Below are 12799 nucleotides of genomic sequence, written 5' to 3'. Positions count from 1 at the left end.
TCACCCTCAACTGGGAATGTGTGGAGAGCTGCTGGGATCTCCTTTCGGGCAACAAAACACGCCAGCCCTGGTGTAGGAGGCTGTGAATTATTAAACCATACAGGCTGGTTGGCGGGAGGCTCATCCTTGATAGAAGCGTCTCCCTCAGACTACCTTAGATACATGCTAACAACACCCTACTAAATGCATCAATATTTGCTCTATGGGAGCATAATACATATACACATATAAATATGCAAGGCAGGGGGGCATAAATAAGGAGAGACACAGGGGGACCATATTACAGAGTTGTAGCCCCTTTGACCTTACTGACCGACAAGTAAACGTGTCCACGGTCGCTCGTGACCAGTGGACCGTAACGAAAAGGAAAAAAAAAGGGGGGGGGGTAGAATGGGGAAAATAGCCAATGCAGGCCGAAAATAATCGGGTAGGCACGCGAGACTGAATCCTGGGCCTGAGGGTGCATGTTAACAGTACAGTATGTGCATAGCAAAACAAGCATAACTATTTGTATATATATATGTTTACATATATACAGGCATATATGCACAGGTAGGGAAATAATCTAGACGTTAGTAAGTCCAGATGAATATGGACATTTGTAAATAGACAATAAAATTAACTTAATTGTAGGATGGATGTCCTCTGTTGGGATTACAGTTTACATTAACGAATAAATGAGTAATACATATTTATGGAAATTTACAAACATCATAGTCAGATGCAACTAAATGCTAACATGGCAATAGTACATACACGTACATGTTCTAGGTGAAGACACACTAAATAATAATGATAAAAGTTTTTCCAGCTCACCCGCTTTGCCTTACACAAGTTCCCGAACAAAGTCGTTGACTTGAGAGTCTTCTGACTTCTCAGTGAATGGCTTTGACGGCATCAGACTGAAGTACATTCAGTTATCGTAGCTAAATCTGTGCTTTTTAAATCTAGACTTGGACGACCCTTTTTTTTATTTAAAGGAGAAGAAATGAACATCGGACTGAATCATTGGGGCGTCTCCGTAGACTCCGTTGTCCTTAGAAAGGGATAACATTTTAAGTTACATTAAGCTTGGCTTCCGGACCTGGGGTCCCGGGTTCGAATACTGATGATGTCTGGGATTTTGAATTTTAGGATCTTTAGGGCGCCTCTGAGTCCACCCATCTATAATGGGTACATTGACATTATTTGGGGAAAAGTAAAAGCGTTTGGTTGTTGTCCTGGCCACATGAAACCCTTTTAAACCAAGGGCCACTGAAACAGATAATCTTATACATCATCTGACCTGTAGATCACAAGGTCTGAAAGGGGAACTATGATTTATATGCTCTAGAGATATCTTTAAAAAATAATTTTTATAAGTAAACTTTTGCCCATGACATGCTTTAAATAAATACCATTATTACATTCGCAGGCAACCATCTTTATGACTATGTCGAGAGAGATTACAAGACTCTCAATTCATTTGGAGACTCGTCAAGCTCCTCACATTCAGTTCCTGTAGAGAGTGCCCAGGAATGCGCCAACCTCTGCTCAGTAGGAGAACTCTTGCCGTCCTGCGCCAGCTTTGTGACCTGTGGTATAGACAGAGGCAGCATCGAGTGTACAGTCACAACAGCTGATCCTACAGTGTCCACGGATATAGGGATAATAAGTGATGAACATTGTAACCTCTACACACGTACGTTATCTCAACATCTATAACACACATGTATGTTTGAAATGAGCAAATAGAGCTGCGGTCTATTTTATTATTAGTGCCTCTATCTACATGATATATCTAACAAAGGGGACTATTTTTCTTTGCGTATTTTTTTGTAAGTTTCTTTATAGTCTTTATCTAAGCGATGTGATGGATTTCTAAAAGAGAATTTCTCAACAGCCTTTAAGATTTGGCAAATTCTTACAGTCAGGTCATTTGGCGTATTTAAGGTATAAATTTTGATCCATATATAATGGAGCTCTTGCTAAAGGGACATCACTTCCACATTTCCCACATTCTTCTCTCTATTAATGTGAGATACACTTGTAGACTTTCCTTTGTTAATCTGCAGAGGATGACGGTGGGAAGCGTGCGCTTGAACTTGGCTTGTCTTGGCTACCTAGAAGGGGGCTCGAGGTTCGACACCCGACTCGGGCAGAGTTGTGTTTACTGAGCCTAAAGGCAGCATGGAAACCCCCCCCCCCCCCCACCGGTCCACAAATGAGATTGGACCAAAGCGCTCCGAGCATGCTATAAGCATGAAAGTAGCGCTATATAAAAGCTATAATAAAAAAAATGACGATAATTTGGTGTTAAACAGCACTCTGGGGTTCTCTAAACAGCACTCTGGGGTTCTCCAAACAGCACTCTGGGGTTCTCTAAACTCTGAGGTTCTCTAAAAAGAACTATGGGTTCTCCAAACAGCATTCTGGGTTCTTGAAACAGCGCTCTGGGGTTCTCCAAACAGCACTCTGGAGTTCCCCAACAACACTATGGAATTCCCCATACGGCACTCTGGAGTTTCCCAAACAGCAGTCTTGGATTCCCCATCACTGGTCTCTCGCTTCATGAGACAAAATAAAATGATGAATTGTTCGAGTTTGTAATGTATTCATGTATGGATAAATAAGTTTCGTCACGTCATCTTTCATGCTAAATCGTGCGCTACGGTCCTATCTCTTTTATATACACGTGTGGGGGGGGGGGGGGGAGGGATTAAAGGGAAAAAGTTTCGGCGCTGCCTTTCGGCACACAACCAGCCAAACTCTGCATTAATCGACACTCGAACTCAAGCCTCTTGATAGGTAGCCAAGCGGGTTATTCAACTCGGGACACACAATTAGTGACTTTGGATATTTAAATTGAGCTTGATAGAAATGGTATATAAAGATTTAAAAACAAAAAGTGAATAGAGTGGTAATTTTAATTTAAAAGAATAATTGTTTGTCCTTTATCAAATCAATACAAATTTAAGTTGTTCATATTAATATTGTCTACTATATATATCATTTCAGATGTAAACCCTCTGCCTATTATTAATCCACTTAATCCTGCAACAGGTAATTAGTTTAAGCGTAAGTTATTTGAATAATTTATAAATATTAAGAAAAGTCTTGTAATATCCACATTGGATATATATTCAAATATAGTTCTATATATATTACGGCCAAAACTGAAGTTAGACTAGTTCCCTTTTCTTACATAAGCTGAGACACGAAGCCAAAACTAGAAATCTTTCAAACAACCATCAACCATTTCGTGAAGTAGCTACGATTTTCTAGCCTACATACAATGTGCTGATTATAACTGTAGGCTATATTTAATTCCATAGCTGTTTCTACCATTATTTCTTAGGAAGTTTTACGTCTATTTCTGAAGGGGCTTATTTGTTGAACATTTTGAACCTAAGTTTGATATAACAAGGTTACAAAGACAGTTTCTGTGGAAACACAAACTCAAAATCGGCCCCCGAATTGGTCCTCCCAAGCAGGTAAAAAAGGCAGGTTTCAGTATTTTCAGAAAGAACATCTGAATGAAATTCTATAAAAAAAACAAATGACAGAGAAGAATGGAGAAAAAAGTTGACAGTTCTTGTAAGCGGTCCAGCAGACCAAAGGATAGTTAAAAGTGAATGTGAAGTCAGATTTGAACCTGGCCTAATTGATATCTTATATTGAATATCTAATTTATCTAATTGTTTTGTAAAGGTTCAATCCCTTAGTCAAATCCTCAAGAAATAAACATTTCCGTAAAAAAAAGAACATTTTTCTTAAGTTAGGTGTTATATGGACCTGGTGTGTCTCTGCAGTTCACGAGATAATACGAAAAACTACTTATTAATTGTTGTTTTAAATTATTTCCAACTTATATGCATACTAAATAGATTTTGTCTTTTTAAAAAAAGTTTACATTTTTTTGTGTGTGTAAATGTAGCACTTAGTATGACAGAACTTACAAAACTGAGCAATACAAATGTAAACTATTTTTTTTTTGACAACAAATCTAAAACCATTTGCATAAATGTGTTAAAAATATGATTAATAATTCTCTCCTCTACTAAAGATCCTTTCGTGTTTGTTACTATTAATAGTGAATAGTTGTAGAAGTGGTGTATTTTTTATGAAAAAAAAACCTGCTTACATAACTAATTTAAGAAATTCATTTTTTCGCTTTCAGAAAAGAAAAAAGGTGCCGTTGCATCCGAACTTTGAATGGTGTAAAATATTATGATGTCGGATTTTTACTATCTTTTCTAGTTTACGAGATCTAAACGGGACGGATGGACAGACATTCCACACAAAACTAATAGCGTCTCTTCCGCTAAAAATAGGGTTCTCTTATTTACTTTGGGCTAAGACAAAAGCAGTATGGTCATGCAATGCACTATTACAAAGGACGATAAACAAGCTAAATCGTTACATTTTGGGCTGAAAATCGTACGTGGGCCTGGGTACCTTAATTCAAGAGTAATAATATGGAGTTGACAATAACTACTTTGTGGAAGATTTTTAGAACGTCTTAGAACAGCGGTTCTCAACCTTATAATCTCGGCGACCCCTTTTTACAATCCCCCACTCTTCCGCGACCCCCGCACACACACACACACACATACAGCAATAGAAGAATAGACAATAACAATCCTTATTTTCGATGGTCTTAGACGACCCCTGGCAAATCGTCAATCGACACCCAAGGGGGTCGCGATCCACAGGTTGAGAACCCCTGTCTTAGAAGAAATCGATGACACTATAAATTTATAAACTGCATCAAAAAAAAAGTTCCTGCTTAGGAATAGAATTATCTTACAATCTCGAGAATTGGTCGTACCATATGTGTGTTTGTGCCTGCGTGCTTTGCATCCGTTAAGCATCCACCTCAGAGCTCTGTCAATTGAATGTATTTTTAGAAAATAATTCAGTTAATTAATTATATTTGATTAACTTATTTACTGACAATTAAAGGACACTTGATTTTCGGTTTAGCTCGCCCCTACACAAGTACTACAGCATTGCCCGCTAATCCAGCGCAGCCATTTTCTGCGAATCAAGACGGTAAGTGTTGCTTTTATTTCATTTCACTGGTCCCGGGTTCGGATCTTGATGATATCTGATACGACTAATTTCGGGATGTTTAGGGCGCCTCGACTCCACCCAGCTCTATTGGGTGCCTGGCATTAGTTGGGGGAAAGTTTAAGGTGGTTGGTCGTAGTGCTGGCCTCATGGCATCCAGGTTTACCGTGGGTCAGAGCAGATGACCTTTTATCATATGCCCATAGATTGCAAGGTCTGAAGACAAACCTTATTATTATTATATAAATAATGCACTTCTTCAAAGGTAACTCAATATGAGGGACAAAACATAATATCTAAAAAGCTGCTTATCGGTTCTCATCTACGAGGTGCTAGAACTTGGCATCACCTGAAAAAGAATTCAATGTTTGTTTGTTTGTAAAATGTTTTGGCATCACCTGAAAAAGAATTCAATGTTTGTTTGTTTGTAAAATGTTTTTACCTGTTTCGACTATTCCTTCAGTGTTGAAGATAATCTACTGTCGGTTCATGCCTCTCGCAGTACTAAGAACTAGTGGGGCGATGGCAACAGGCAGGGTACGTACCCGGGACCATCGCGATGACCAGGCAGCCATCCACTGTAGGTCAAAGAAAAAGATAACTCACTGGTCAGACAGACTTTGGGATTGCGAGTTATGTTGCGCGTTACGTGATGCATGCGTATGCACACTGCTGCGTATATGATGACAGTTTTGATGTACTTTTAGTCAGAATAAAGAAATATAATACGCTCGGCTTTTATTTAGTCAATTAGTGATATCCTTTAGGTTCACATTTTAATTTTAAAACTAAAAATTATTCTACATAAAATTTACAAATTGTGACTAAATTATGTCAGAAATATTAAATAATTTATAAGTAATACAATGTATATAATTATTATAAAAAAAATATTTATTACATTTTTTTCCATTCCTACAGCCAATGGCAAAGATTGTCCTTCCAAAATGAAAGGCAGCAATAACACAAGTAAGAAAAGTGTAACATTTTTACAAAGCTAATATTGCCTTATATCATTTCACACTGTCTTATCATATCTGATATGGAAAGCGTGGTCGAGAGGCCTGCGCTTGAACTTGGCTTGACTTGGCTACTTTGAAGAGAGCTCGAGTTGTGTTTACTGAGCTGCTTAAAGGAAAACCAACTCCTAGATAGCGCTATATAAAAGCTATAATAATAATATAATACAGACGTTACTTCAAAAAAGAAGATGATGTCAGTATGTCTTTATATGCTATTTCTCCTATACCTACTCTCGGATTAGGCTGGACTTTGCACAATTATTTCCTGACAACACAAGAATCAATACACAATAACAATTAGCTAATAAACTATTGGTAGGCCTAATTAATTGTATTATTTGGTAATTGGAACAGGCGAAAGAAATGGTACTTGACGGAAGTGCTGGTATAAGCTGAATTTGAAACAAACAATAGATAACTATACAATCTTCTATCCTCATAAGCATCTTACTAACAGAGTGGTTAGTATGTCGGCTTGAGGAAGCTAGAGCCATGTGTTCTAATTCAGGTCTCTCCCCTCCCCCCTTTTTTTTTGTAAGAAAGCTAAAAGCATGAAATGGAAAAAAAAAATTGCTAAAAATATTTTCATCACACAGATTTATTGTTGTTCTAGAAACTCAGATCTATTACAAAATTTAATTAAACATGACTGATGCAAACTAATTAATACAATTACGCTCCTTATAAGCTTTGTTTAAAAAAAATATTTGTTTTTCTTGTTATCTTTGATTATTTTATTTTAGAGACTTTAGATTTTTAATATACCTAATGGATGTTAGGTTTCAAAAAAAAAATGGAACACTTTTAACCCGGCCTAATTCCCCTCCCCCTCCCCCTAAAAAAATCCCAGGTTTAGCGTGTGATAGTAAGTGTATGTGTTTTGCGTGGCTGGTAGTGCCGTGTGTGTGCCTGTGTATGAAATGACCAGTGTACCTTGAGTGTACATGGTTGAGTGGACAGCAGTGTGTCAGGACTGTGTGTAAAAGGAGGTCAGTTTTAGAGAACAAGTGGCTGGAGTAAAGAACAGAAATAGAGACTAATAAAATCATTGTGTTTATTGAAGCTCATGTTGGTTTAGTGTGTCTATTACATAGGAAATGTTTAAATCTACTAGACTTAATAATATTCTAATGCTAGTCACTTAGATCTAGACTTACAAGACGGTGCGCAAAATGTTCCTCAGCATTAACTTATTGAACTCTTGAATGAATGCGGAAACACCTGAAGGCAAATAGTCTGTTCAAGCTAGGAATTCTTTTCCCAACGATATACATCAACTGACGAACTTCCAGTGAAATCGTTAGAGCCGTTTTTGAAAATCGCTAGAACCGTTTTTGAAAATCGCGTCCACCCAACCTTTGCACACCCAGAAGATTTAGCCCACTCCGAAAGTATGACTTGAATAGAGGCATTGTAATGACAATTAACATGAACATAACCATTAGCTTGAACATGAACATAATAATTAAATCAAATATGTACATTATCTTTAACTTAAATATGAATATAACCATTTGCCTGAACAAGAACATAACCATTAGTTTTAAATAAATATAACCATTTGCTTGAACATGAACATAACCATTAGCTTAAATATGAACATAACCATTAGCTTAAATATGAACATAACCATTAGCTTAAATATGAGCATAACCATTAGCTTAAATATGAACATAAACATTAGCTTAAATATGAACATAAACATTAGCTTAAATATGAACATAAACATTAGCTTAAATATGAACATAACCATTAGCTTAAATATGAACATAAACATTAGCTTAAATATGAACATAAACATTAGCTTAAATATGAACATAAACATTAGCTTAAATATGAACATAAACATTAGCTTAAATATGAACATAACCATTAGCTTAAATGTGAACATGAACATTAGCTTAAATATGAACATAACCATTAGCTTAAATATGAAAATAAACATTAGCTTAAATATGAACATAAACATTAGCTTAAATATGAACATAAACATTAGCTTAAATATGAACATAAACATTAGCTTAAATATGAACATAACCATTAGCTTAAATGTGAACATAACCATTAGCCTAATTATGAACATAACCATTAGCTTAAATATGAACTTAACCATTAGCTTAAATATGAACATTAGCTTGGACATGAAGATGTACTTTGTTTGATTTCATTTTTTATGTTTTTCATCCCCCAGGTGTCCGGGTCGGACTAGGTTTCGGTACTTTGTTTCTGGGACTTCTTGTTGGAGGACTAGCGACATTCCTTTTTATGAAATTCAAATATACAAGAAACAATCCAGAAGATTCTCAAATGCTGACACCATGGGAAAATTAACTGTTTGTGTGTTCGAAGCAGTTGACTTGTTTTAATTGTAGGAAGTAAAGCCTAATTCTAATTAGAAACACCATCAGGAAAAGAAGTTTCGTATGAAAAATGTATTTTAATAGAAAAAAAAGTGAACCAAAGCTTTAAATGACGTTAATCGTTTAATTATTGAATAATAAATTACAATTTCAAATAACAATTTCACTTTTTTTTAGTATGGACAATTAAAACTTGGAGTAACTAAAAATATTTATATATTTCTATTGTGTAAATAATAATAGGAGTTCGTTTCATTATCCGTATAAGGCCAAATTGTTAAAAATATTATGATTGGAAATGTGAACTTTATTTTAGTCTGACTCACTGATGAAAGAGCTTTGTCCTGGCTTGTTTTTAAATTTTCGTTTATATTTTGAATGTTCATTCGAGATTGCTTGCTAGATGTGTGTGTATTTGGTATGCCAGAAACATTGCTTGTATCATTAGCGTTACTTTAGAATCGTAGAGCTCGTCAGTTTGAAGCTAATACATTATTACATTGCTTAACTCAGTTGTGTGCAATAATATAAATATTCACAAGTTATTAAAATATTATCAGACCAATCTGAATACATATTTTGTCTTTTTTTTTTGATTTTATATACATTACACTCCGGAGGCCAGCTGATTATCAGATTATCAAAATAAAACAAAGACATGGGCGACTTCGTCTCGACCCTAGTTAAGGACTAAGGCCTTCGTTTCATTTCTATGAGTTGAAGTCTTGTCGCATCACAACTGAAGGAGGTCCTACTATCTTAGAATTATATTGATTTCTTTAGGATTCTAATTATTTATGTGGGATTATAATCATTTATGTGGGATTATAATTATTTCTGTAGGATTATAGTTATTTCTGTAGGATTATGATAATTTCTGTAGGATTATAATAATTTCTGCAGGATTATAATAATGTCTTTAGGATTATAATAAGTTCTGTAGAATTATCATAATTTCTGTAGGGTTATCATAATTTCCGCAGGATTATTATAATGTTTGCAGGATTATCATAATTTCTGTAGGATTATCATAATTTCTGTAGGATTGTAATAATTTCTGTAGGATTGTTATAACTTCTGTAGGATTATACTAATTTCTGCAGCATTATAATAATGTCTACAGGATTATAATATCTGTAGGATTATCATAATGTCTGTAGGGTTATAATCATTTCTGTAGGATTATAATAATTTCTGTTGTATGAGGAGTAGTAACTAGGAAACTGATTAGCTGTGTGGCCATGTGATTTGAGCTAGGTACTGGCGTCACAATAAACCTCGGTTCTAAATATGCCAGTCGTCATCCTCAGCCAGTCGTCATCCCCAGCCAGTCGTCATCCCCAGCCAGTCGTCATACCCAGCCAGTCGTCATACCCAGCCAGTCGTCATCTCCAGCCAGTCGTCATCCCCAGCCAGTCGTCATCCCCAGCCAGTCGTCATACCATGCCAGTCGTCATACCCAGCCAGTCGTCATACCTAGCCAGTCGTCCCCAGCCAGTCATCCCCAGCCAGTCGTCATCCCCAGCCAATCCTCCCCAGCCAGTCATACCCAGCCAGTCGTCATATCCAGCCAGTCGTCATACCTAGCCAGTCGTCCCCAGCCAGTCGTCATCCCCAGCCAGTCGTCCCCAGCCAGTCATACCCAGCCAGTCGTCATCCCCAGCCAGTCGTCCCCAGCCAGTCATACCCAGCCAGTCGTCATACCCAGCCAGTCGTCATACCTAGCCAGTCGTCCCCAGCCAGTCATCCCCAGCCAGTCGTCATCCCCAGCCAGTCGTCCCCAGCCAGTCATACCCAGCCAGTCGTCATACCCAGCCAGTCGTCCCCAGCCAGTCATACCCAGCCAGTCGTCATACCCAGCCAGTCGTCATACCCAGCCAGTCGTCATACCCAGCCAGTCGTCCCCAGCCAGTCATCCCCAGCCAGTCGTCATACCCAGCCAGTCGTCATACCCAGCCAGTCGTCATACCCAGCCAGTCGTCCCCAGCCAGTCATCCCCAGCCAGTCGTCATACCCAGCCAGTCGTCATACCCAGCCAGTCATCTCCAGCCAGTCGTCATACCCAGCCAGTCATTATCCCCAGCCAGTCGTCATACCCATACCCAGCCAGTCATTATCCCCAGCCAGTCGTCATACCCAGCCAGTCGTCATACCCAGCCAGTCGTCATACCCAGCCAGTCGTCATACCCAGCCAGTTGTCATACCCAGCCAGTCGTCATACCTAGCCAGTCGTCCCCAGCCAGTCATCCCCAGCCAGTCGTCATCTCCAGCCAGTCCTCCCCAGCCAGTCATACCCAGCCAGTCGTCATACCCAGCCAGTCGTCCCCAGCCAGTCATCCCCAGCCAGTCGTCATACCCAGCCAGTCGTCATACCCAGCCAGTCGTCATACCCAGCCAGTCGTCCCCAGCCAGTCATCCCCAGCCAGTCATCCCCAGCCAGTCGTCATACCCAGCCAGTCATCTCCAGCCAGTCGTCATACCCAGCCAGTCATTATCCCCAGCCAGTCGTCATACCCATACCCAGCCAGTCATTATCCCCAGCCAGTCGTCATACCCAGCCAGTCGTCATACCCAGCCAGTCGTCATACCCAGCCAGTCGTCATACCTAGCCAGTCGTCCCCAGCCAGTCATCTCCAGCCAGTCGTCATCCCCAGCCAGTCCTCCCCAGCCAGTCATACCCAGCCAGTCGTCATACCCAGCCAGTCGTCACACCTAGCCAGTCGTCCCCAGCCAGTCATCCCCAGCCAGTCGTCATCCCCAGCCAGTCCTCCCCAGCCAGTCATACCCAGCCAGTCGTCATACCCAGCCAGTCGTCATACCCAGCCAGTCGTCCCCAGCCAGTCATCCCCAGCCAGTCGTCATCCCCAGCCAGTCGTCATCCCCAGCCAGTCGTCATACCCAGCCAGTCGTCATACCCAGCCAGTCGTCCCCAGCCAGTCATCCCCAGCCAGTCGTCATACCCAGCCAGTCGTCATACCCAGCCAGTCATCTCCAGCCAGTCGTCATACCCAGCCAGTCATTATCCCCAGCCAGTCGTCATACCCATACCCAGCCAGTCATTATCCCCAGCCAGTCGTCATACCCAGCCAGTCGTCATACCCAGCCAGTCGTCATACCCAGCCAGTCATTATCCCCAGCCAGTCGTCATACCCATACCCAGCCAGTCATTATCCCCAGCCAGTCGTCATACCCAGCCAGTCGTCATACCCAGCCAGTCGTCATACCCAGCCAGTCATCCCCAGCCAATCGTCATACCCATACCCAGCCAGTCATTATCCCCAGCCAGTCGTCATACCCATACCCAGCCAGTCGTCATACCCATACCCAGCCAGTCATTATCCCCAGCCAGTCGTCATACCCATACCCAGCCAGTCATTATCCCCAGCCAGTCGTCATACCCAGCCAGTGGTCATACCCATACCCAGCCAGTGGTCATACCCATACCCAGCCAGTCGTCATACCCAGCCAGTCGTCATACCCATACCCAGCCAGTCATTATCCCCAGCCAGTCGTCATACCCAGCCAGTGGTCATACCCAGCCAGTCGTCATACCCAGCCAGTCATCATCCCCAGCCATTCTATTTGAAGATAATTTTTGGACGTCATTTTAAGCCGTGTTAAGAGTAGTTACTAGAAATATTTCTCTCTTGCTTATTGAAGTTCATAATACTGGTTGGGTATTTGCTTATTAAAGTTGACAGATGTTGACTTGTATCACCAAACTGCTGGTAGATAACCAAACCACTGCAGCCGTATTACGTTTTAGCTTTACAAAAACTTTAGTGACTTCTTTGTGAACGATTTTAAATAAAACTTTTATTACAATATAGACACATTAGACTTCACATGAAATATATGTACACATATATATATATAGACACATTAGACTTCACATGAAATATATGTAGGCTATACATATATACATATAGAGAGAGAGACACATTAAACTTCACATGAAATATATGTATACATATATATATATATATAGACAATAGACACATTAAACTTCAAATGAAATATATGTATACATATTTATATAGTATAAATATAAAATTGTATTTTAAACAAATCTACCTAACTACAAACACACGTCTTTTCACTCCGGCATTATGGACTCGTCTGACCTACGACAATGACGCTTATCTTGCATCATTTACACGGCACAGCCACCAACCAATCGCTGACTTCTTCTCACTGTCATCATTGAAACACACAGACACACAACCGCTATAACACGAATTCGACTTAAACTTAGTTTTTAACCCCTTTTGTTTTCTGTTTGACCAATTTCCTTGGTCACTGATATGTGTGTACAACATGCCATCCAGGGACAGACTGGCTATATGGGCAAACGGGCAAATGCCC

The 12799-nt window shown here is 39.7% G+C and overlaps 2 protein-coding genes across 2 annotated transcripts in view; both read left to right on the top strand.

Annotated features, from left to right (window-relative positions):
• Positions 1–9005, top strand: part of LOC106077514 (uncharacterized) — a 45716-nt gene extending 36711 nt beyond the window's left edge. Inside the window, exons 31-35 of the mRNA XM_056029683.1 lie at positions 1415–1681; positions 2998–3042; positions 4966–5034; positions 5974–6021; positions 8266–9005. Of these exons, the coding sequence (XP_055885658.1) occupies positions 1415–1681; positions 2998–3042; positions 4966–5034; positions 5974–6021; positions 8266–8405 (569 nt within the window). The 3' untranslated portion in view covers positions 8406–9005. The remainder of the gene's footprint in view (positions 1–1414; positions 1682–2997; positions 3043–4965; positions 5035–5973; positions 6022–8265) is intronic.
• A 719-nt stretch (positions 9006–9724) lies between these two features.
• LOC129926346 (uncharacterized) lies at positions 9725–12055 on the top strand. Its single transcript, XM_056029682.1, has 2 exons — positions 9725–9993; positions 10174–12055. The coding sequence occupies exons 1-2, from the start codon at positions 9725–9727 to the stop codon at positions 12053–12055; spliced, it is 2151 nt and encodes a 716-aa protein (XP_055885657.1).
• Positions 12056–12799: the final 744 nt, after the last annotated feature.

Source organism: Biomphalaria glabrata, chromosome 5 (assembly GCF_947242115.1).
Source record: "Biomphalaria glabrata chromosome 5, xgBioGlab47.1, whole genome shotgun sequence".
Lineage (NCBI taxonomy): Eukaryota > Metazoa > Mollusca > Gastropoda > Planorbidae > Biomphalaria > Biomphalaria glabrata.
This window is presented reverse-complemented; position numbering and strand designations above follow the sequence as displayed.